At 45.6% G+C, this 24,668-nt stretch overlaps 2 protein-coding genes across 4 annotated transcripts; one reads left to right on the top strand and one right to left on the bottom strand.

The window, feature by feature from the left end:
* Positions 1-9,896: 9,896 nt before the first annotated feature.
* LOC136465691 (uncharacterized) lies at positions 9,897-11,597 on the bottom strand. The gene is made up of 3 exons (XM_066464329.1): positions 10,929-11,597; positions 10,153-10,382; positions 9,897-10,065 (listed from the first exon to the last, which is right to left on the bottom strand). The coding sequence occupies exons 1-3, from the start codon at positions 11,595-11,597 to the stop codon at positions 9,897-9,899; spliced, it is 1,068 nt and encodes a 355-aa protein (XP_066320426.1).
* Positions 11,598-19,381: 7,784 nt separating this feature from the next.
* LOC136463521 (uncharacterized) lies at positions 19,382-23,671 on the top strand. Of its 3 annotated transcripts, none has more exons than XM_066462508.1 (2): positions 19,382-20,488; positions 23,046-23,669. In XM_066462508.1, the coding sequence occupies exon 1, from the start codon at positions 19,487-19,489 to the stop codon at positions 20,477-20,479; it is 993 nt and encodes a 330-aa protein (XP_066318605.1). In that variant the 5' UTR covers positions 19,382-19,486; the 3' UTR covers positions 20,480-20,488; positions 23,046-23,669. The 3 variants fall into 3 exon arrangements, 2 of the variants coding, with proteins under 2 accessions (XP_066318605.1, XP_066318606.1); XM_066462509.1 differs by lacking the exon at positions 23,046-23,669 and adding an exon at positions 20,865-20,881; XR_010761033.1 differs by lacking the exon at positions 19,382-20,488 and adding an exon at positions 22,271-22,476 and having other exon boundaries at positions 23,046-23,671.
* The last annotated feature ends 997 nt before the right edge of the window (positions 23,672-24,668 follow it).

Here is a 24,668-nt window from a genome sequence, read left to right as displayed (position 1 = left end):
CTTGTGCCAAACTTGCAAATCTTATTTAGAAAAGGTTTTTCTGTTGAGATAAAATCACCCACCCCTATTATATATCAAAGGATCACGTCACATTAAGGAAATATAGCTCCAAACTCAGTGAGTTCATAAAAAGGGAGAGGCAAGCTACACAAGCCGTGACACAAGGAATCAGGCCATGACACGAGTGATGCAGTGCTAATGTAACTCCAAGCGAGAAGGATAAGAGTGAGAGAACTAACGTGAAGAAAAGTGAGAGATAAAAAAGTAAAATTATATATTTTTAATATTAGATATTTTATAGGGCGTCCGGTCATCCAGACGCTTGCGTTGATGGACCTCGACGCCGCCCGAACGGCCCAACACTGCCACTCGCCCGAACGCCATCTCGCGTTGCTTAATGAAAAAACTCCTCTCTTCACTTTCCTCTCGAATCGCCATTGTGCTCCTCCACTCGCGGCCCGACCACCATCTTTCCTCTCCACCACGCTCGAGCGCTGCCGCCCGCCTTCCTCCCTCTCCATCGCTCTCATCATCAGTCGCATGGCTTCCGCTCTGCATTGCGCCCACCCGGTCGCTTCTGTACCTTTCCGACGACACTCGTGTCAGGAGCAGTGACAAGTAGGCCTTCCCCCGGCTCTCTCTCTCTCCACCGGAGGTTGCCGCAACCTTCTCTACTGGGGCAGCGATCTCCGCGCTATCGGCGAGCTCTACACCGGTGAACTCCACACACCGACGATCCTCCATCTCCCAAGCAGTAAGATGATGTTGCACTGACACCGCATGTTGCAAACATATGTTTCAAGTGTTTTAGATGTTTCAGTGGTATGTTGTAAGTGTTTCGTATGGATGTTGCAAAAGTAGAGCGGGATGTTGCAATGGTTGTACACATATGTTGCAAAGGTCTGTTTCCAATATTTCATCTGTTTTTTTGACGTATGTTGCAAGTGTGTTTTATCTGAATGTTGCATATGTATCATAATATATTGCAAGTGTTTTATTTGGATGTTGCGTATGTTTTACAATGGTTTTCAAGTTTTTTTAGGTGTGTTTTGCAAGTGTTTCAGACGCATGTTTCAAATGTTTCATCTGTCTTTAGACATATGATGTAAATGTTGTATCTGGATGTTTCAAAAGTAGATCGGGTGTTCCACATGTTGCAATGGCGCCGGTGACTGGCGGACAACGTCCTGCCATAGGGCTTCGGCTCCTACCTCGCACGGCGCACCTCGTCCTCTCCCTTCCCTCCCTTACCTTCCCTTTCCTCCATCTCGTCGTGGCAGTTTGAGCTTGGCAACAGGGCACGACATGGGGATGGCGGCGCAACGGGGAAAGGGGGCGTGGGATGTTTGTAGGATCTCTAGTTGGCCTAGAGGGGAGGTGAATAGGTCTGTCAAAACAAACACTCAAACTTTTATCAATTTCACCATGCGACACTACCGCTCTGGCGGGCGACACTATCGGACTACGGCACTGCCAGGCCAGAACAGCGGCACTACCGCACATGCAGATAATTTTGAGTCACAGTTCAAAATTAGTGAACAGAAACTTAGATCGGAGAAATTTCTCAGCTTACTGCAGGTATAATAGTCACAGATCGAGAGCTAGAAGTAGTAGAAACACCACACACAAGTAGATCGACTAGAAACCCTAGAAATCATCTCAACAATAATATGACATAGAAGTAATGTAAATCAAGCACAAGAGACACAATGACTTATCCCGTGGTTCGGCTTGCCACCAAGGCTTGCCTACGTCCACGTTGTTGAGGTTAGCCACTAAGGCTTAGGGCTTTTCAATCCTTCCTCGTTCTCAAGTCAAGAGACTTAACTCTTGAGATGAGGGGTGAGTTTACTAGCTTCAAGAGATGATTACAAACCTCCTGGGGCTACCACACAAGTTGGCAAGCTCCACGGACGACGCTCTAGCCGGCTAGGAGCCAAGCTCTAAGAGTAACAAACACAACCACTGGCCAAAACATGAACCAAGTGCTCTTTTGAGTTGAGGAATCAATGGAGCTGCTCTCTAATCGAGTTTTGGACCCTTTTCTCTCAATGATTGATGGGGAAATCAATGGATTTGCTTGAGGGCTTAAGGTCACTAATGGAGGGAGAGAGAGAGAGAGAGAGAGAGAGCTTCTTTTCTATTTTGGACGAGCTGGAATGAGCAGAAGGAAGAAGATAGCCATTGGGGAGGAAGAGGATGGGTATAAATACCCCCTCAGCCCTAATAGTCACTTAAGTGTGGCAGTGTCGCACTACGGCAGTGCCTCTCTTCAAGTGCGGTAGTGCCGCGCCAGTCAAGACAACAAGGATAAGAGTGAAGTTTAGGCTGTCTTGGCTGTGAATCTAAGGATGCATATGTATGTTTGAGCACTTGATAGCATATGTTAGCTTAAGTATTGTGTCCCCCTTTATAGTATGACTTTTCCTATACTCAAATTCAAAATATAAAAGAATTTAAACCATCTTTGAGTTTGAAGCCATCAACATTTGTAATTGGAGGCTCCTCCGTTTTATGTAGCATCCTCGAATATAAATTCCCTGCTTGTCATCTCGATAAATCTTATTAGTTCTCTAATTGTGTGGTCATTATCACCAAAACCCATAATTAGGGCTTGATTGTACTTTCAATCTCCCCCTTTTTGGTGATTGATGACAACTCAATTAGAGCTTACGGAAGATATGAAATAAATACTGAGATTTTTTGAGCCATGGGTGTAGAGCCTCCCCCAAAATGTGTGAATAGAGAATTAAATTCTCAAATTGGCATAAGAAGCTAGGATTCATATTTTAGTGAAAGTGATGGGGCTCCTCCTACATCCATGCTCCTGTGGGGTGATGTATACTATGTCAGGTATGTAAAACATGATGCGAATGATAGTTTATGCACAACATGTTTTGTTGTTACAGCTGGGTGTAGCACTGCCGCACCAGAGTGCGGCACTACCACACTTGTTGTAATAGCACAGATCAGAATAGACACCACACAGCATGTGATACATATAAAGATATATATTCTAGCACAATTGTATCACAAGCGGCATCATAGATTAATATATGTCCATATCCTACACATATATAAAGTACTTAAGTAGCATTATTACATAAATAGAGTTTCTAATGGACTCTCAAACTCTCACCAAACGAAGACTACTCTAAACGAATACGAACATGACTCTAGCTGCAGCAACCTTCTCTCCATGGCATTGAAAAAGTTGTTGACCCCTCTAATTCCCCCCCCCTTGGCATAAAGCACCAAAAAGAGAAGAAAAGAAGAAAAACCAACACTCACTCCTCATCCTCTTGGATGGTGTCCCAATCAACATCATCCCCACCAGTAGCTCCACTAGCACCTTCAACGTCCTCCTCTCCACCATCATCATTGTCATCGTCGGAGGAGGAGGAAGAATAAGACACCACCGCCCTCCCTTGGCGATGAGTGGTCGAAGTGTGGCGCTCACGCCTGGTGCTCCTCCTCATGGACTGCAAGGTGGACCTCAAACTCATGTGAGGATCAAACTCTGGCTGCTCCTGCTCCTCCTCATCATCATCATCATCCACTGAATCAGTCTCAGAAAGGCTAGGGAGGTCATCAAACCTTGGTAGTGACTGAACTAGAGAAAGAGGTGGCAGCCCTACATGCTCTCTAGCCTCTCGGTTGGCTTCATGGTTCTCCAACTAGTCCTGATATGTGGTCCTCACTGCATAGGTGCATGTGGTGAAAATAGCCTTGATCCACTTCCTAAACTTCTCCATCTTCTTTTCCTTGCAAGGCCTAGAGCGGGACAACTCAGACACGTCCACAACTGATGGAGATCATCTCACTGCCCTGCTAGCACCTGCTTCTTGGGTCTTCTCAATCTTGTAGACGGTGTGATGACCATCTTTCTCAAATCTATAGCCAGTGACCCTCTCAATCATAAACATGAGATAGGGGGCATAGGGTATCCCCTTTCTCCCATCCTCCATGGCGTTCCTCAGCTCACGCCACATGAAGCGAGGGACATTAAACTTGTCACCTCCAGGAGCAAATCTAGTAAGCACATTCCTCACATATCCATTAAGATCAAAAGCTGATCTATCCTTGGGATTGATAGTGTGCCTGATCAAATTGTTCAGAATGTAATAATAGCTCTTCAGGCCACTAACTTTCCTATCTGCACTTCTTCTATCAATCCACATATAGGCAATATCACGGATCTCAGCTCTAGCCTCATCATGAATGTAAGTGAAACCCCACTCCTCCTCTCCAAAACCAAGGATCCGGCTGAAAGTCACAAAATCAACTCTATAATGCCATCCCTCAGTCGTCCAGTGAATCTCATCAGTGTAGATGCTATAGAAGAAAGTGGCATGGAACTAGGCTAGCACTTCTTCATTCCAATTATATCTAAAGCTCATAATATTAGTGAGGCCAAACAACTCATAAGCCTTGATCACCTTATTGAACTCAGGCTCATTCTTTCCCTTCATCTCCTCCCAATCAACATACTGCATCTTGCCAACCTTGGATTTCTTGGAGTTGAAGTTCACAGATGCATAGAAGTTGGAAAGAAACTCATTCCAAAACCTATAGTCAATCCCCAAATCCTTTGGTTGCTCATAGGGATTGTTTTCCCGTGCTTCTTCCACCATCTTTAGCTTTCCCACATAATTGAGCACGGGATGATGACGTGGGTTAATAGGACGCCTCATAACTACATCCTTAGAATACTCTCTGATGTAGCTCCTATCAAACTCCTCAAGATAAGGTGGAGTATCTAGGCAAGCACCTGGAGGAATGGTGCAGCCAGTCCTCTCTAGGTTCTCCTCATCCTAGATCATCTGATCTCTCCTCCCCCTGTCTCTGGCAACATCTCTGTCTGCTACACTGCTGCTGCCCCCTATGGTCCTACCACGACCATGACGAGGCATCTGCTTATCCTGAGGCTCAGTCATCTTCCTCTTCCCCCTCCGATCATCATCACCTCTAGAGACCATCTATGCAAACAAATATATGTCCAAATGAGAAACTATACATAAGGGGTATAGAAGAACACTTGTAAAATACTCTGGATAGATGAGATGATTCAAATCTTAGGTTAGGAAAGCACCATAAACCAATCTGGTCAGAGGGTATGACACTGCCACACCCTAGGAGCGGCACTGCCGCACCTAGTGCTTCACTTCTCCCATGATTCATTTCTTCTCAACCATTCTCTTAAACCACTAGACAATCTCAGAATGAGTAGACCTAAACAGATATATGAGTTGTCTACAATATAGGTAAAGTAGCTACATGTTTAAGATAGAAATACATCTGGTGCACAAATCCAACCAAAACAAAGAGTCATCGATGGAATAACATCTGCATTTACATATTCATTCTGTTGAGTGCAGCACTGCCGCACCCAACATGCGGCACTGTCGCTGGTACATAAGAGGCTCAACCAATGAATCTTTGTTTTGATTTAATTCATTCATCAAACTAGTTTCTACCCAAATCATGCAGTCAATAGAAACCATCATTCAACAAAGATAGAGCTCCATGGCATAGATCGAGACTAGGTTAGGGTTTCACCTTGATTTACGCGGATTGAGGAGGAAAGGAAGAGAATGGTTCTATCCATGAACTTCGATTGTTGCTGGTGACGATGAGGAAGAGCACCAGCAAGCCGTGACAGTGCTAGAGGCGGTGGCGCGGCGCTGGATAGAGCGGCGATGGTGGCTGCTACGTGCGTGCGTGCAGGAAAGAAGAGGCGACGGCTGTGGTGGTGAATAAGGGAGAAGAGAAGTTACCCTAGGGGCCAGGTGAAGTAGAGAGGTAAGATGGGCCCCCACAGTAACTATAGTTTTTGGGTCGAATTCCAGTTGGAATTCAAAGTGCAGCACTGCCGCTCACCACACGTGGCACTGCCTCAGTGTGGCACTGCCGCAGGGCAGGCACGACACAGCCGCACTCCCCAGTACAAAAAATTTAGCTACTAACTAAATACCTATATATATAGGATATGGACACATATCTCAAGCACACTATGATCAGCAACAAATAATCAATACAAACAATAATCATAATGCACTTGTTTCTTATGATAAACATTTTAAGCACAATATTTAAACTTTTGCAATTCATTTCTCCTATCCATGCTAGTTCATCAATCAAGGTGTACTATAGTTCAAACCACATTATGAGAATCAAGTATATTTAGCTCACTACATAAAGCACAAAACCTTGACTCATCAAGAGGCTTAGTGAAGATATAGGCTAGTTGCTTTTCGGTGCTCACATGGCGAATCTCGATATCTCCTTTGGCTTTGTGGTCTCTCAAGAAATGATGTCGGATGTCTATGTGCTTAGTTCTTGAGTGGCTTATGGGATTGTTGGCTAACTTTATGGCACTTTTGTTGTCACACAAGAGTAGGATTTTAGTGAAGTGACATCCAAAATCTTGAAGGGTTTGCCTCATCCAAAGTACTTGAGCACAACATGCACCGGCTGCAACATACTCAGACTCGGTGATGGAAAGGGCTACACAATTTTGCTTTTTAGAACTCCAAGACACTAGGGACCATCCAAGGAATTGACATGTCCCCGAAGTGTTTTTTCGATCTACTTTGCAACCGGCGTAATCGGAATCCAAACACCCAAGTAGATCAAACCTAAAGCCCTTAGGATACCACAAGCCAAGGTTAGGAGTGTGTACTAAATATCCCAAGATTCTCTTAACGGCCACTAAGTGACACTCTTTCGAGTTAGCTTGAAATCTAGCACACATACACACACTAAGCATAATATTGGGCCTAGATGCGCATAAATAAAGTAGAGAGCCGATCATGGAGCGATATACCTTAGTATCCATGGCTTTCCCTTCATCATTGAGATCTAGATTCCATTGGTTGGCATGGGAGTTTTGATAGGCTTGGCATTCACCATGTCAAACTTCTTGAGCATATCATGGGTGTACTTCGTTTGGCTAATAAAAGTTCCATCCTTCACTTGCTTGATTTGAAATCCAAGGAAGAACTTCAATTCACCCATCATAGACATCTCAAATCTCTTGGTCATAATCCTACTAAATTTCTCACAAAAAGAATGATTAAGACTACAAAATATTATGTCATCAACATATATTTGGCACACAAATATATCTTTGCCAACTTTATGAGTGAAAATGGTAGGATCAACTTTGCCTATTTCAAAGCCTTGTTTAAGCAAGAATTCCTTAAGGCATTCATGCCATGCTCTTGGTGCTTGCTTAAGCCCATAGAGAGCCTTTTGGAGTTTGTAGACATGGTTGGGAAACTTGTGATTTTCAAAGACCGGTGGTTGCTCAACATAGACAAGTTCTTGAATAGGACCGTTGAGAAATACACTCTTCACATCCATTTAATATAGCTTGAAGTCGTGATGAGCGGCATAGGCTAGAAGCATTCGAATTGCTTCAAGTCTTGCCACCGGTGTATATGTTTCTTCAAAGTCCAAGCCCTCAACTTAAGTGAAACCTTGAGGAACCAACCTTGCATTGTTCCTTGTCACCACTCCATTCTCATCTTGCTTGTTGCGGAAGACCGACTTGGTGCTAATGACATTGGTATTGGGTCATTTCACCAAAGTCCACACTTGGTTTGTTTCAAAGTTATTGAGCTCTTCTTGCATGTCCATCACCCAATATGGGTCTCCAAGTACTTGTTCTGCCTTAAGAGGCTCCAAAGAGGAAAGAAACGAGTAATATTGACAAAAGTTTGCTAAATATGAACGAGTTGTTACCCCCTTTCGAAGACTACCAAGAATGTTATCAATGGGATGATCCCGTTGTATTGTTTGCCTTAGCCTTGGATACTCAATGGCCTCTTGTTCATCTTCTGGATCTTTATCATTATCTTGCTCAAATATGGGTTGTAGGTTTTGTCCACGAGCTAGAGTCAAATCAGCTGCTGCTGACTGTGTAGGTGCAGCACTGTCACCCTCAAGTGCGGCACTGCCACGTGTAGGAGTTGCAATAGGTGTTTGCTGCAGTGTAGCATCAGGCACGTAAGTGAAAATAGGTGCAGCAGCAACTTGAGGAACCACCACTTCAATGACTTCATCTTCTTGTGGTCTAATATCACCAATAGCCAATTGCTTGATTGCTTCACATGGTGGATCCTCCTTTCCTACAACACTTGAATCAACTTGCTCCACTTGAGAGCCATTAGATTCATCAAATGTCATGTCTACCGTAATCTCAACTCTCCCAGAGGTTTTGTTGAAGACACGGTAGGCATGTTCATTTGATCCATAACCAAGAAGAAAACCTTCATCAACTTTAGATGCAAACTTAGAGATTTTGAGTTTCTTGTTAAGTATGAAACATTTGCACCCAAACACTCTAAAGTAAGACACCTTAGGCTTGTTACCGGTTAGAAGCTCATATGAAGTTTTCTTCAACTTCTTGTGTAGGTAGAGGCGGTTGATGGCATGGCAAGCGATGTTGACGGCGTCACACCAAAAGATGTCCGGCGTCTTGTACTCATCTAGCATTGTCCTTGCCATGTCAATAAGTGTATGATTCTTTCTCTCTACTACACCATTTTGTTGAGGGGTGTATGGAGTTGAAAACTCATGCTTGATGCCCTCTTCATCAAGAAACTCCTCAACTAGAGTATTCTTGAATTCGGTCACATTATCACGTCTCACTTTCTTGATGGGAAGACCGAACTCCTTTTGAGCTCTTCTAACAAATATCTTCACCTTCTCTTGAACTTGGCACTTGTCATGCAAGAAAAATACCCAAGTGAAACGGGAATAGTCATCAACAATAACAAGACCATATTTGCTACCCCCGATACTTAGGTAGGCAACCGGTCCAAAGAGATCCATATGCATTAGCTCCAATGGTTGCTTGGTGGTCATGATGCTCTTTGATGGGTGAGGTACGCCAACTTGCTTTCTAGCTTGACAAGCGCTACAAATCCGATCTTTCTCAAAGTGAACATTTGTTAGTCTAAGTATGTGTTCATCTTTTAGAAGTTTGGCCAAGTTCCTCATTGCATCATGGGTTAGTCGGTGATGCCAAAGCCAACCCATGCTAGATTTTGCCACTAAACAAGTCTCAAGCTTAGCTTTACTTTTGTTGAAATCAACTAAGTAAAGCTTGTTCTTTAATTGACCCATAAATACAATAGAGGAATCATCTCTTCTAAAGACTTCCACGCCCTTATCCGCAAAGAGACAATTGTAGCCTATCTTACACAATTGAGAAATAGACAATAAATTGTAACTCAACGAATCAACTTGTAATACATTTGTAATTGAATGCTCAAGAGTTATAGCAACTTTACCGAGACCAATCGCATCCCCCTTTGAATTGTCTCCAAAGACAATATTTTTATTTGAGTGCATCAATGTTTTTGAGGCGCCACAGCGCCCAACCCCTTCACAACGCCTAGGCGTTTGTGGCAGACACCTAGGCGACGCCATACACACATTGTAAGGCATTGTAAGCTAGAATTTTATATACTAGTGTAGCACATACATACCTCGTTTGTTGCCAATTCTTGAGCCCATGTTCCTTTCTTTCCTTTCCAAAAGCTCTTCTCCCATGTAGCATCCATCCCCCTTGAAGGAAACTGCATAACAATTACATAATTCAATAATCAAATAGGTTATCAGTTGCTAAGAATTAAATAGGAAATAATACACAAGAGGCAAGATAACAAATTAGCAAGCATTAGTGCATGCATGAACATGACAAATGACATCATAGTCTATCTCAAATAGTCCACAAACTTCGAATGAAGTACTGAACTCTAAAGCATACTAATTAAGTCAACTACACCAAAGCCATACAACAGGAGTGTAGGACAACACAAAAGTACAGCAAGGGTGCAGGACACAAAAGAATCCATCAGCAGGAGTGCAAATCTCTGTTTCAACACTCAAAATCCATCATCAAACTCATCAGGATCAGTAGCCTTGTCTTCTTCAGTAGCAGGAACATTCCCATCTTCTTCACACTCGCTCACATCTGCATCATCATGTGGGTCTTCAACTTCATCTTCCTCTTCTCCATCTTCAGTAGCAGGAACAGGAACATTTCTTGAATGACTATAATGTTAAGTAGCAGTAGCTCTCCTAGGAAGATTACGACCCTACAGTGCTTGTGATGCACCGGTGGCTTCATCAACATGCTACCATGTGAGCTCATTGATAGCATCAGACCCTTGAGCACCCAGAATAGGCACATGCAATGAATTAATCCATTCATTGTCCCAACCAAACTCCTCAATGACCAAAGGGTCATATTTCTTGCCTGCCTTCTCACGCATAAGCTGAAACCTTGTTCTCATCTTCCAATTGCATGAAACAAAAACAATATCATTCAATCTCTTATGCAGCAGTCTATTCCTTTTCTTTGTATGCATCTACAAATAAAAAATCAGATGGGAAGCAAAACAAAAAATCAGATTGTATGCATCTAAATAGAAATTGTTAATCACAAGGATACTCACAAAATTGAAGGTACTCTAGCATCTCTCACAACCAGATGATGAAGCACAAAGACTAACTATACGCTTAGCAAGTCTTTGTAGTTCAATGGCTCAGCCACCATAAGAACATCACCAATCAACTATATGAAAAGTACAACACATATTAGGAGTTTGGAATGCAATTAAGTTGCTGAAATTTGCAAGCTGAGATTAACAACACTTACGAGGACTCATTTTGTCATAGCTTTCCTTTGCCATTTTGTTTGAGACGGCATCTCCACGTTGCTCTTCATACTCAATGGCCTACCTATTGATCTTCATTTGTATTTTCGCATCTGGTATCATTCTTCCAAGCACTTCAATAAAACAACCTCTTAGCTGCCCAACAGTGGCATCATCATTAGCTTTTACAAGAGGATAAATTTTTCCTAGGTTCAAATATAGTGCAGCCCCATACAATGGATGCTCTATTTGGTTCACCCAACGCTTCTCAATAATGTCCATGATACGCTTGAGTAGGCCCTGCTTGGTTGATATATTGAAGCTGAGCTTTATCCTATCTTTTGCATGATTCATTAGAGTTGTGACCTCAGGCATTGCAGGCTTCTCATCACCATCAACAGCCCTCAAAACAGTTAAGAGTGGGGCTGAAGCTCTTAGGCAATCTTCTACTGAGTTCCAAAACTTAGTAGATAGCACAATGTCTTGCACTTGTTGACCTGCTGTAGTTGTACACAAGATGTTCCCAATCAATGCTTCACTAACAAACAAGCTCTTCAAGGCATCCTTGTTCTTGTACAAACTCTTCAATGTCAGAAATGATGTGGCAAATTGAGTCTTTGCTGCCCTAACAAGATCAGTCCCACCTGTTTGAGCCCTCATTGCACTAAGAAGCCTCCCATGCCTATAAATGAATGTGGTGACATGCCTAGCACGTGCAATAGGTTTCTTAAATGCCTTCAAGTTCCTAATTTCTTCCAACATCAGATCCAAGCAATGTGCAGCACAAGGACTCCAAAATAGTGTGGGAATCCTATCCATCAAAATCTTACCAGCAGCCTTGTAGTTAGCACCATTGTTGGTCACAACTTGAACAACATTGTCCTTTCCAATGTCCTCAATCTTCTCCGGTAACAAATCAGCTAACATTGTTGCACTATGAACTTAACTTGATGCATCAACTAACTCCAAAAAGTACGTTCCCTTAGGGCTATTCATAAGAAAATTAATCAAGTGGTGCCCTCTCATATTAGTCCATCTGTCTGACATTAGTGTACAACCATATTGATTCTAGGCCTGCTCATGGTCCTTCCTCATGGCACTTGTCACCTTAACACATTCTTGAAGCAAAGGTTCACCAAGGGTTTGGTTAGTTGGAGGCTTGTACCCTAAACCATATTGGGATGTTGCCTCACAGGCAATTTCAAATTGCCTTGAATTTGCTACATTAAAGGATACACCACACTCCATGAACCATAGTGCCCATTGCAAATCCACATATTGCTTCTCCTCCTTAGTCTTTGTGCTGGACTCAATGGTGGGTTGAAAGTCCTTTGCACGCCTTTGATCTACTATGTGTTTAGGTGTTCTTCTAAGCATAGCAACAACAGACTTTATTGTCTTTGGTGTCTTTGGTGTTGAATTGCCATTGCTAGGTCTTGAAGCCTTGAATTGATAGGTAGCATGCCTTCTCTTGGCAGCTGTCCCAGAACTTGGTTTTTTTGCAGTTGGTTTTGGTGTTGCACCCCCATCTGCTCCTACTTGTACATCTGCTACTGCCACCTCCACAACTTCATCTTCCCCATCTTCCTCCTTAATACCATCCAAGAACAAAGGCCTTCTTCTCTTCTTTTGCAAGTAAGCTTCCATCTCTTTCCTAATTTCAGTGGTAACTTTTGGACAAAGGACAATATCTCCATATCCACCAGCCAAATGTTGCTTGAACCTCTTTATGCCTCCTGAAGCCTCATTTCCACATAGGATACATGTCACCTAGTCTCTCCTAGCAGGGTCCTACCAGTAGGCATATTTCTAGCCTAGATCATTGGACTTTGCTTTCCTTGCTAGATCAGTCTTGGGATCATAATCAGGTGCTTCACTTGAGCTTGCCATGTTGATAGATGCTACATAAAAGAAAGCAAGAGCATTACTAATAAGTAACTAATCAAAGCAAGAGCCTTATGTTTGGGAAAGCAGAGCACACGCCATATTCAGAGCAGACAGTAGAGTACACGCCTTAAATATTTGGGAAAGTAGAGAGGAGGCAGGGGGCATACCAGGCGGAAAGGGAAGTACCCAACAAAGGTGTAGACTGTAGACAATAGGCCAGGTGGGTGAGCAACTACCGAGTGTTGATGGTCGATGGTGGCACAGAGTCAAGGCAGAGTCAGACTATGGACAAAGATGTGGACTCGAGGTAGAGGCAGAGTCAACGGAGGTGCGGACTAGAGACTGCAGACAAGGCGGATGGAGGCAGAGTCGACAAAGGTGTGGACAGAGGCAGAGGCAGAGGCAGAGGTAGAGGCAAGCAGCGACATGCGATGCAGGGCTGGCTCTATGGCAGGGGTGGCCAGCCGGTGGACTGGAGCAGAGGAGCAGCTAAGCGAAGCTCAAGGTAAGCCCGCCGCCTTCTCTCTTCCTCTCTCCTCGCCCACACTCATGGCATGTGGTCGATTTCCCATGCGTAGGTCCTATCTGGGCAACCGTGCGGTTGATTTCCCACGTCTGTTGCTTTTTGTGTGGGCATGCGGATGATACAGGGCCATGGTCTTTTGGTGCTCTTCCCCCTCGAGTAGGCATACGACGTCCACGGCGTGGCTGTAGGCGTCCGCCCGACGCCTTTTACACCTAGGCGACACCTAATACGATTAGGCGGACGCCATACCACTGTAGGTTGTGGCGCCCCCGATGTCCAGCACCTCTGCCACGCCTTGTCACCTAGGCGACGCCTCAAAAATATTGGAGTGCGTCATCGGTGAATATGATGAGAACATACTCCTTTCTCCAGTCATATAACCTATACATCTACTATCAAGCACCCAACTTGATCTACCAGAGGAGTATGCCTACAAAACAAGTTTAGTTGCTAGATTTAGGTCCCCAATTTAACTTGGGGCCTTGCATGTTAGTCATAAGAATTTTAGGAACACAAATAGAAGTATTCCTATATATGTTGGTCTTCTTTCCAACATACTTTGCAACCACTTTCCCACTACTGTTGTTCTTCAAAACAAAGCAAGATGTCAAGCTTTGTCAAAGTGCATAAGTCTTTGATTGATAAGAATACTTGTTCTTGGTGGCGCACAATGATTCCTTAGGCTTTTGAAAAACCTGTTTCTGCTAGTACACCTTCTTCTTGGGCTTAGTTTGATGAGGAACAGAATTGGTAGCCTTCCCATTTTTGTGGGGCACATCACTGTCGCTCTAGGATGCTGCACTACCGCGGTCTGTGCAGGCTGATCTATACCAATTTTGTCCTTCCTCTCAAACTACACGCACTCAAAGCCATTCACTATCCTTCTTTCATTTGTCTTGGCTCCTTTTGTGTGGCCGAGCCCATGCTTGATTGAGGGATGCCTTCCTTATTTGAATTATGGCCCTTTTGATTCATCAACCTTCTTGTCATTTGATTGGGTCTCACCCATCCATCCTTTTCCAATGATTTCATTAAGCCTAGCAATCTTCTTTCTCATAGCCTCCATGTTTGTAAGGTTAGTAGAATTGGCATTCAAATCAAGATTAAAACATTTTCTACAACCTTGACTAGTGGAGGAAGTAGAGGTTTCCTTTGCCTTAGAGAGATGTGAGTTGCTATCCCAAAGAATGCCATATTACATCTTAAGTTCTTTGTGCTTTTTATCCAAATCGCAATACTTTTTCTTGAGAGATTTATTTGCTTTCTTTGTGATAGCATGGTCCTCTTGCTCTTTGGCCAAGGCCTTGCGCAAGGATTCCACCTCACTTCTCTCTAATGCCAGAGCTTCTTTGCTAGCAATGTAGAGATCCTCCTATTGGATAAGAGTCTCTTCTCTAGATTCTAGCTCAGCTTAGACACTTTCTAGATCCTCTATTAGCTTAGTGGTGAATAATTTAGTCTTTCCATCCAAATTTTTAGTTATCATGTTTATTTCTTCATCACTAGATTCATCATCACTAGAGCTATCACTAATATCACTACTATAGATATCACTAGGAGGTGGAGGAGATTTGGCCTTTGATTTGAATTTTACCTTCTCACGCTTTGCCATGAGACAAATATGAGGGGAGTAGTAGTCATCATCGGATATGTTGTTGAAGAGCCTTGGTGTAGGGGAAGACTTGTGAATGGCAATGGTTGCAATCTTCTCATCCTCTTCACTTGTGTTCTCTTTAGTTGAGTCCCATTCATACCCAATGTGAGCCTCTCCCATGTTCTTCTTGCTCTTCCTCCGGTCGGCCATGTCCTCTTTCTTGTATTTGTTGTCATTGATCTCATATGGACACTTGGCAATGAAGTGATCGGTGCTACCACAATTGTAGCATGTCCTCTTTTTCTTGTTTGGAAAGTTTCTCTTCACTACCTTGTAGCCTTGCTTCTTTAGCCCCTTGTGAAATCTCTTCATAAAGAGAGCAACATCATCAATCTTCTCATATTGATCATCATCATTTTCACTTTCACTTGAAGATGATGTGGTCTCTACTCTTTCTTGAACTTGCTTGCTTACTTTGGGCTTGCTAGTTGAAGCTTGTTGGTTGATGTTTGACTTGCTTGTAGAGCCTTGCTTGCTTGATTTGTTGGCCTTGAGAGCTACATCTTTGATCTTGATGCCCTCTAGCTTTGCTTGCAATTCTCCAAGTTTCTTTCTCTCATTTGCTTCTTCTCTTTATATGTCAAAGGTCAAGATCCTCCCAAGTACATCATTTGGTGTGAAGTACTCAAACTTCTTTTTGTCTCTAATTAGAGTGACTATGGTCTTATTTCTAGGTGAATAAGCTTCCAACATAATCTTAACAACTTTGTGATCATCTAGCTCATTACAACCATAGCCTCTAATCTTGCCCACCATTGTCATCAACCTATCAAACATCTCTTGTGGCCCCTCTCCATCCAAGATTACAAACCGGTTGAGCTTTGACATCAACAAGTCAATTCTTGCCTTTCTCACTTTGTCAACCCCTTCATGTGCTACATGCAAAGTGTCCCATGTTTGCTTGGCAACATCAACTCCAATCACTCTATTGTACTCATCACCATCCAAGGCACTAAGCAACACACTTGTGGCTTGACCGTTGAGGTGAATGATTCTCATCTCTTCTAGTGTTGGGTTTTTGGGATCAACCGGTGGCTCAAATCCATTGCAAACAATCTCCCAAATGCCAGGGTGAAGACCTATAAGATAGGCTCTCATAAAGTGCTTCCACTTGGCAAAGTTAGTCCAATTGAAATGAGGTAACTTGCCCGCGGGCACATTGATAAAAGACCTCCAAACATGGTTAGTCATAGAAATAGAAGAATAGTTAAAGGATACGGTGGCATATTTATTGTTGTCGGCCTTGGTCTTTTCTTTCTTCTCCTTCTTGTTCCCCTTCGACACTTGGTATGACTCATCATCATCTCCATCTTCGGAACTACTTGATATGCTTGATGATGCACTTGTTGCCTTCTCTTCTTCTTCTTCTTCTTCCTTCTTCTTCCTAGCTTCTCTTCTTTTTCTTCTTGCTTCTCTCTTGAGCCTTCTTTCTCCTTTCCTTTGCTTCTTCTCCTCTAACCATTGCACCTCCTTCTTCTCACTTGCTTCTCATTTTAGCTTTCTTGCCTCCTTCCTTCTTCTCTCATTATCATTGAGAGCTCTTTCGGCATCGATAGCCTCAAGATGTGGTAGTGTGGTGTTGCTTGCTGTCAACGCGCTTAGCTCGTTGCTGTCTGTGTCGACATCCACCAGCTTCATGCCACTAGTTCCTCCTCCAGGCTCCATACCTCACGCGGTGAAGCGTATATGAGGTAACCCGCTCTGATACCACTTGTAGGCCCTCTGATTGGCCTAGAGGTGGGTGAATAGGCCTATCAAAATAAACACTTAAACTTTTATCAATTTCACCCATGCGGCACTGCCGGACTGCGGCACTGTCGGGCCAAAACAGCGGCACTGCCGCACCTGCAGACAACTTTGAGTTAGTTCAAAATCAGTGAACGAAAACTTAGATCAGAGAAATTTCTTAGCTTACTGCAGGTATGATAGTCATAGATCGAGAGCTAAAAGTAGTAGGAACACCACACACAAGTAGATCTTCTAGAAACTCTAGAAATAATCTTAACAACAATATGACATGCAAGTAATGTAAATCAAGCATAAGAGACATAATGATTTATCCCGTGGTTCGGCTCGCCACCAAGGCTTGCCTACGTCCACGTTGTTGAGGTTAGCCACTAAGGTTTAGGGCTTTTCAACCCTTCCTCGTTCTCAAATTAAGATACTTAACTCTTGAGATGATGGATGAGTTTACTAGCTTCAAGAGATTGTTACAAACCTCTCGGGGTTGCCACACAAGTTGGCAAGCTCTACGGGCGACATTCTAGCCGGCTAGGAGCCAAGCTCCAAGAGTAACAAACACAACCACCGGCCAAAACATGAATCAAGTGCTCTTTTGAGTTGAGGAATCAATGGAGCTGCTCTCTAATTGAGTTTTGGACCTCTTTCTCTTAAGGATTGATGGGAAAATCAATGGATTTGCTTGAGAGCTCAAGGTCACTAGTGGAGGGAGTGAGAGAGAGCTCCTTTTCTATTTTGGACGAGCTAGAATGAATAGAAGGAAAAAGATAGCCGTTGGAGAGGAAGAGGATGGGTATAAATACCCCCTTAGCCCCAACGGTCACTTAAGTCGCGGCAGTGCCGTGGCTTAAGTGCGGTAGTGTCTCTCTTCAAGTGTGGCAGTGCCACACCAGTCAAGACATCAAGGGTAAGAGTGAAGTTTAGGCTGTCTTGGCTGTGAATTTGAGGATGCATGTGTTTGTTTGAGCACTTAGTAGCACATGTTAGCTTAAGCATTGTGTCCTCCTTTATAGTACGACTTTTCCTATACTCAAATTCAAAATATAAAAGAATTGAAACCTCATTTGAGTTTAAAGCCATTAATATTTATAATTGGGGGCTCCTCCGTTTCGTGTAGCATCCTCGAATATAAATTCCTGCTTGTCATCTCGATAAATCTCATTGGTTCTCTAATTGTGTGGTCATTATCACCCAAAATCCACAATTATGACTTGATTGCACTTTCAATGTCGCAGGTGATGGGGACGCGGTGAGCGTTGTCCTTTACGCGAGGACAGGACTGGACGTGGTGGTGCACTTGAATGGGAGCGGCGTCCGGACGTGTCCAGCGGCCGGACGTCCAGGCGCTATCAAACTTGCTGGCTTATTATCAAAAGCAATTAAAATTCTATTGCGGGCCCAAAGTCCAACATATAAGGCCCTCTTTGGTATAGATTCTAGCATCTCCGGCTCCCATTCCAATTTTCACTGTAGGCCCAAAGTCCCATTGCAATTTTTGTTTGTTCACTGTAGTGCTACTGTTCCACAAGACTATAAGAGTACAGTACCATAAATACGTAATATAATATACTAAAATAAATATAACAATACTCAAACTGAGCACAGTTCGATAAATTCGGTTCCCTAAGATAAAGTACCAAATTTACCGGTTTCTGGGAATTATGAACTGAACAGGTACTGAAAAATTCGGTTTTGGTATTTTAGGTTTAGCTTTCGGTATTTTCGGTCATTTCTCGGTTCTCGGTATTTTGTTCCAGGGTGAAGTGAAGCTAAAATTTTTGGCTCTAACAGCTCCTTGTGTCAATGAGAGAGGAGGAGATGAGAAAGAAAAATAGATTCATCGACAGTGGATCTACAGCAGCTGTGTTAGTAGGAGCTGGATCCATAGCAATCCATACCAAATGCGGCCTAAGACTGTCTCCAACAGTCCAAACCCATATACGAGTAGATTGGGTAGCCTATAGTGAATGGGTGCGTGACCCAAAACTCTCCTTTTCCAACAGCCCACGCATACTCCATCGCGAGCCCCGACTTCAACGCCCCCATCCCAATCTCCAACGAGTCCGCTGCCCTGGAAGACGAGCCCTCGAACCATCCTCCACCGGCTGCCCCCTCTCTCCTCTACTACTGCCAGCAAGGCGAGCCCTCGAACCTTCCAGTTCCACTCCATCCATCGCCGCCCTCCTCCTGAGCACCCGAAACAAGAGCAGCGGCAACCGCCGCCAACAAGTAGAGACGGCTACGGCGGCGCCCGCGCGCGCCCTCCCGACGATGCGGCGAGCCACACTCCCACTTGCGCTCGGGCTCTCCCTCGTCGCCCTCTTCATGGCCCAACTCCTTCTTCTTCCACGGCGCCGCTACCGGCCCCGCGCGCGACGCCAGCGCCCTCGTGCCACCGCTCTGCCCCGCATTCCGCGCCCGCCTCGCCACCGAATCGGGCGGAATCTGAGGGGGTATGGGGTCGCCGGGTGCGGGGAGCAGCGGTAGCCACAAGTGCACCTTCAAGATCCTCCTCATCGGGGACTCGGGCGTCGGCAAGAGCAGCCTCCTCGTCAGCTTCGTCGCCGCCTCCCACCTCGACGGCGACATCGCCCCCACCATCGGTACGCACGGCATCCATCGCCACGCCACGCCTCTGCTGCACTGCGCTGCGCTGCGCTGCGCTCCACCTCCACCCCCTCGCTTGCTATCCCTCCTTCAACCACGATGGGAGCCTCCAGATTTGGGTCACGATGGAGAGAGCACGCTAATTTGGGTTCCCTCTCTCCTTCTACACAAAATGGGTTTCTCTTTTGCCTACTCCTTTGGAGACCATTTTTTTACTGTGCGTGATACATTTTGGGTACAGATCAGCGTATGCCAAGGCTGTTAGACCGTCTAAGCAGACAAACGACCCAGTACCTGCATAAGATAGTTCATTTCCAGCCCACTCCACCTCCACCACCTGTCGACGGTCGACCAGACCTTTTCGTCTTCCAGATCTCGGCAATCTCGATCCCCCGCCGCGCCATGGCTGCTGCCTCCTCCCCAACCTCCCCGCCCCCGCCGCCGGCGACCGACGTCGCCGCTCCAGGCCTCCCCGATCTCTCGATCCCCTACGACCTGGCCACTCGCGGGCAGTGGCAGGCGCTCTTCTCCCACCTCTCCCACCCGGCCCACACGCCGCATCCGCACCACCGCCTCCTCCTCTCCGCTCTCTCCGCCCTCTCCCTGGCCAAGCTCCGACGCTTCCCCGACGCCGCCGCGCTGCTCGCCTCCCTCCACCCTGACCCGGCCTGCCCGCCGCCGCCCTTCCTCATCCGCCTCCTCCACGCTCTCCTCCCACTCTTCCTCCCCGACCGCCCCCTCGCGCTCGACCGCCTCTACACGCTCCTCTCCTCCGTCCGCGGCCGCCCCGACGCCGGGCACCCCGAGTGGCGCCGCCGCGACGCGCTCGTCGCGTCCGTCCTCGCCGCCGACCACCTCGCCCACCGCGAGTTCGACGTCGCGCTCGCGCTCCTCGCCGACATCGCCGCCCGCGAGCCGGGCGACCCGGTGCTCCTCTCGCGCCTCGCCTACGCGCACCTCCAGATCGGCAACCTCGGCGCGGCCTCAGCCGCGTTCCGCTACGTGGAGTCCTTGGCTGCCGCGTCCGAGGACCCCACGCGGCATGCCAACCTCCTAGCCCGCAACCGCGCGCTGGAGTGCATCGTGGCCAAGGATTACGCGGCGGCGGTGCGGGAGTACGAGCGCTGCATCGAGGCGGACCCCGCGGACGCCGTGGCGCTCAACAACAAGGCGCTGTGCCTCATGTACTCGCGGGACCTCGGCGACGCCATCAAGGTGCTGGAGGGCGCGCTCGAGAGGGTTCCCACGGCGGCGCTTAACGAGACGGTGGTGGTCAACCTGTGCAGCATGTACGAGCTCGCCTTCGTCAACCACGGCGAGGTCAAGAGGAGCCTTGCTGAGTGGATCGCCAGGGTTGCGCCCGACGACTTCGACACCTCCTGCACGCGCATGTAGGAGTAGTAGGTACTGCCTATTGCAATTCAGCATTGGGACATTGGACTCTTTCAACATACACTGAAATATGACTATCCCTGTTTCGGTAGCATTCAATTCAACCAATTTCTTTAGGTACGAATGGAAATCGTGACATGATGGTATTCATGGTTGAAAACAAAAGAGTGAATTGTAGCAAACATGCAGTTGTGATATCATACGTGCGAAGAATCCCGGTTTTTCTTTGCTAGTGGTACTCAACCTTAACTGTCACAACTCACAAGGATGTACACTCATCCCCCCCTTAAAAGATGCTCATGTTAACAATCCAGTCGATTAGGCTAGACCCAATTTCATGATAAACTTGGTGGCTACAAATCGATTTAACACTTATACATTTTCTAAGACTGTCTCCAACAGAGTTGGCAAAACGCGATGCAAACGCAAAATGCATCCTCCGCAGTGTTTTAGCTGAAAGAAACATGCGCCAACAGAGGACGCAAACATGGCACCCATTTTGCGTAGCAGGCGAACCAGAACGCAAATATACGTCGCCTCTCTCCATGACGCAAATCTCTGGTGGAGCAGCCGGCGCCGGGGTCCTCCTCCCTCTCCCTCCTCTTCTCCCACCCCCACTCCCACTCCCGCTAGCCATCCGCCCGGGCGCACGCCGCCGGTTCCCACCTCCGCCTGCCTCCCCGCGCCAGCCGTGCGCAATGTGCCTCTTTCGGCACGACGGCCACGAAGCACCGCCGCCTAGCGGAGGAGAACATCCGCGAGGAGGCGGCGCGGCTCCAAGGCCCGACGCAGGTACTGACCCTTCTCGCCGGCGACCCCGACGAGCGCTACTCGCTGGACGAGGCCGTCTACCACTCCAGCTCGGGAGGTCGGAGCGAAGGGAGGAAAGGAGAGGAGGAGCGAGTCGAGGAGGTTCGGCGGCAGCGGGAGCGCGCAGAGGAGGTCCGGCGGCCCGCGGACGATGACGGCGAGGCGGGACCGCGGGGCGCGGCCAGCGTGGCCCGCGGAAGGAGTCGTCGGCGACCTCGGCGCTCGGCGGCTCGGCAGGGATGGAGGCGGGGTCTGCTCGGCGGGGTGGGTTCGCCGTTGGGTCGGTTGTTGGAGAAGCCAAGTTTTGGGTATACGACTCTTTTAGTGTGCATGACCAAACCATGAAATGGATCTCCTGTTTGGGTCTTTGCTGTTGGAGATAGTCTTAGGTGGCATTTTGAGCATTGCCATACTCATACCATTTACCATCTCTTATACTGGCATTAAACATCAAGGATAGGAGCGAACTATATGGATCTGCCAGAATGCCATATTAGCGAGAGGCATGTTCCCATGCCATTACAAAAATAAATATTTACAATAGTCGAGAGGTTAACATGAGAGAGAAATGAGGATAGCTCCCATATCGTACATAATTTTAAATAGCTTTTGCAGGCTGGCCCTGTTCGCTTCGCTGAAATTTATCTTATGCCGATGTTTATGCTGATTTGTTACGAGAGGAAAACACTCTTCGTTCGCTAAAAAATACTGTTGAAGTGTTTACTATGAGTACAAGTAGGGGTGAAAACGGTACGGATATTTTCGGACCGTATTCGAGACCGAATCTGTTTAGAGGGGTTCAAATCTGTCCGTATCTGAATCCGGATATTCAACATCCGATACCGTATCCGTATCCGAATACTCAAATCGTATATTTATGATGTCGATACCCAATCGTATCCTATCCTGCATGGCTGACACTATCCGTATTCGGATCCGAATCCGAACAGAAATATAAAAACAAATGTAATATCAGTGATATCCAATCCGTTTTCATCCCTAAGTACAAGCATACTCGAGTGAGACGAGGTCCGAGATCAAGAACGGGAAGAATCATAGTGAGACGAGGTCCGAGATCAAGAACGGGAAGAATCATACTTTGAGTGAGACGAGGTCGGAGATCACGAACTGAAAGAACCCATGCTAAGAGATGGCTTGAAAATTAGTTTTTCCAAATGAATTAGAAAAAGGTTCGTAATCATTTGTCCCCCCAATCAATTAAATCGAGCAAAACCCGAATCACACCTGCACTGCATTATGCACAATATACTATATGAACGCATCATAATTATATTTTAGAAAATATTTAAGATATGTTTACATTGCATTCGAGTGTGAGCTCGGATCCAACCTAGCTTCATTTTTATGAAATACAGTTTTTAGTTTTGAAACAAAAGCGTTGGCATGACTTGACCCATGTCGAGCTATATATGATAATGTTATTAAAATTTTGGAATTGAGATTTCATAAAATAGAATAGGGTGAGAGGGAGCTAGCACAATTTGAGTTGTAAAAGGTTTAAATGTTTTCATTAGACTCCATTGTATTTTGAATGAGAGAGGATTATACATGTGTTGACTGGAGTTGACCAACACTAGTAAAGGGTTTATTGGATTTCCAAATAATTTTTTAGGGTTTGTTTTTGGAAAGCAAGATAAGAGGTTTGAGGGTTGAGTTTCTTTGACCTATGAACTACATGCAACACAACATCAAGCAAAAATTTTAAAAAGTTCGCATTTTTGTATTACACAAAAACCAGGGAGGTTACACGGAGCGGCGAAGGATGAGCATGAGGCTTGGATCGAGAGATCAAGATGGTCAAAAGACTGACTGTGGGTTGCTGACACTTGGGGACATCGACAAGCAAGCGTACATACGGAGGAGTAGACCGTGTTGACCAAATCAAGATGGTGGTTGACCAAGTCGAGCGAAGGTTCGCAAGAGGACATGGTGATCGCGCGTCGACTACGGTGACATGTGTCGAGATCGTGGAGGCGTAGAGGATAAGCTTCTCCAGAGGGGTTTGGTGGTTTGGGCCTTAAAACCACCGGCGGACGGTTTTCAGGTTTGGGCCTCAAAACACGTTGGGAGTTCTAGCGGGAACGAGAGGAGGCACGTGGCGTCATCGTGAAGCTTGTGTCGAGGTGAATCAAAGTCATGAAGAGCCCATGAACATCAGATGCTTAGATCTCAAGTTGGACCATTTTGCCTCTAGGGTTAAGTGGTTCGGCAAAATATCTAAGGACATGTTAGGGATTGTGTAATAGCTCTATAAATAAGAGGATGGCTGCTCCTAACCAGCTCAACTCTTCGGTTTTCATTTTCTAGCGTTAGGCTTTAGTTTTCATGTGTAGTTTTCTAAGACTGATGTTGAGATCCACGGTGTGGAGAATCATTCCTCAGTTGTGTTAATCTTTCCTTTGTAAGACTAGACCTTGTTCATCTAGGAATAAAGAAATCATTCCTCTGAATCAAGTCTCCAAGATCTTGTGTTACGAATCGATTTGGTTTTTCTTCTCCCCTCTCTTTGCTCTTTTGGTGGCTTTCATCTTTCTGCGATTTTGAGCATAGTAAGTGGATGGATATGTGCTAGGACCTTTAGGGAACATTCTTAGTGATTTGGGTAGATTCCTGTCTACCACTCAGATCCATCCTTTGGAGTAAAAATTGAGAGATGAGACCCAACCGATTAACGAGAAAATATGCAAGTTTTAATTAGGAATGTAACAACTGTAATACAGATCTGGCATTATAGATGAAAATCACAAGCTTAAGGACATAACTGCTAAAGAAATTAAATACAACACATATTCACACCAATAATTCCACAACTAAAAGTCTAAAGCTGTGCCAAAAATAAACTTAATATTCTTCTAGTTCACTTTACAATTGCCGTGTCCTACCTAACCTTTTCTCCAAAGCACCCTAAGTTAAGGCAATCAGCGTTCATTACAAAAAAAATTGGCATACCAAACCAAGTAGGCCTGAAGCCCTAGTCTGACCAGCCCTGTAACCAGCCATTCATCATCTCCCTCCGCCTCGCCCTCGACCCACCAACATCAATCATAGAAACTTAGGACAGCTGACACGGTTTCCCAAAAACACCACCCCATCAATCACAGCAACAGCTAGATAGGCCAGTTGACACGGTTTCCCAAGAACACCACCCCAACCTACCAGCAGCACTCTCCAACCTCCCTAGCCCTAGCACCAAAAACAAAGCTCAAACAAGAACATAAACCTACCTCAAATAGAACCTAAAAACCTTGTCGGGACGGGGAACAAACCTACCTCAACACATGAATGTTTGAATCTAAAAACAGAACCTAAAAACCACGCTGGGATAAGGAAGAACAATGCGAAATGGGGGCAGATGGTGTGG

This window comes from Miscanthus floridulus, chromosome 7 (assembly GCF_019320115.1).
Source record: "Miscanthus floridulus cultivar M001 chromosome 7, ASM1932011v1, whole genome shotgun sequence".
NCBI classification, from domain to species: domain Eukaryota; kingdom Viridiplantae; phylum Streptophyta; class Magnoliopsida; order Poales; family Poaceae; genus Miscanthus; species Miscanthus floridulus.
Note: the sequence above shows the minus strand (reverse complement) of the source record. Positions and strands in the feature narration are given on the sequence as shown.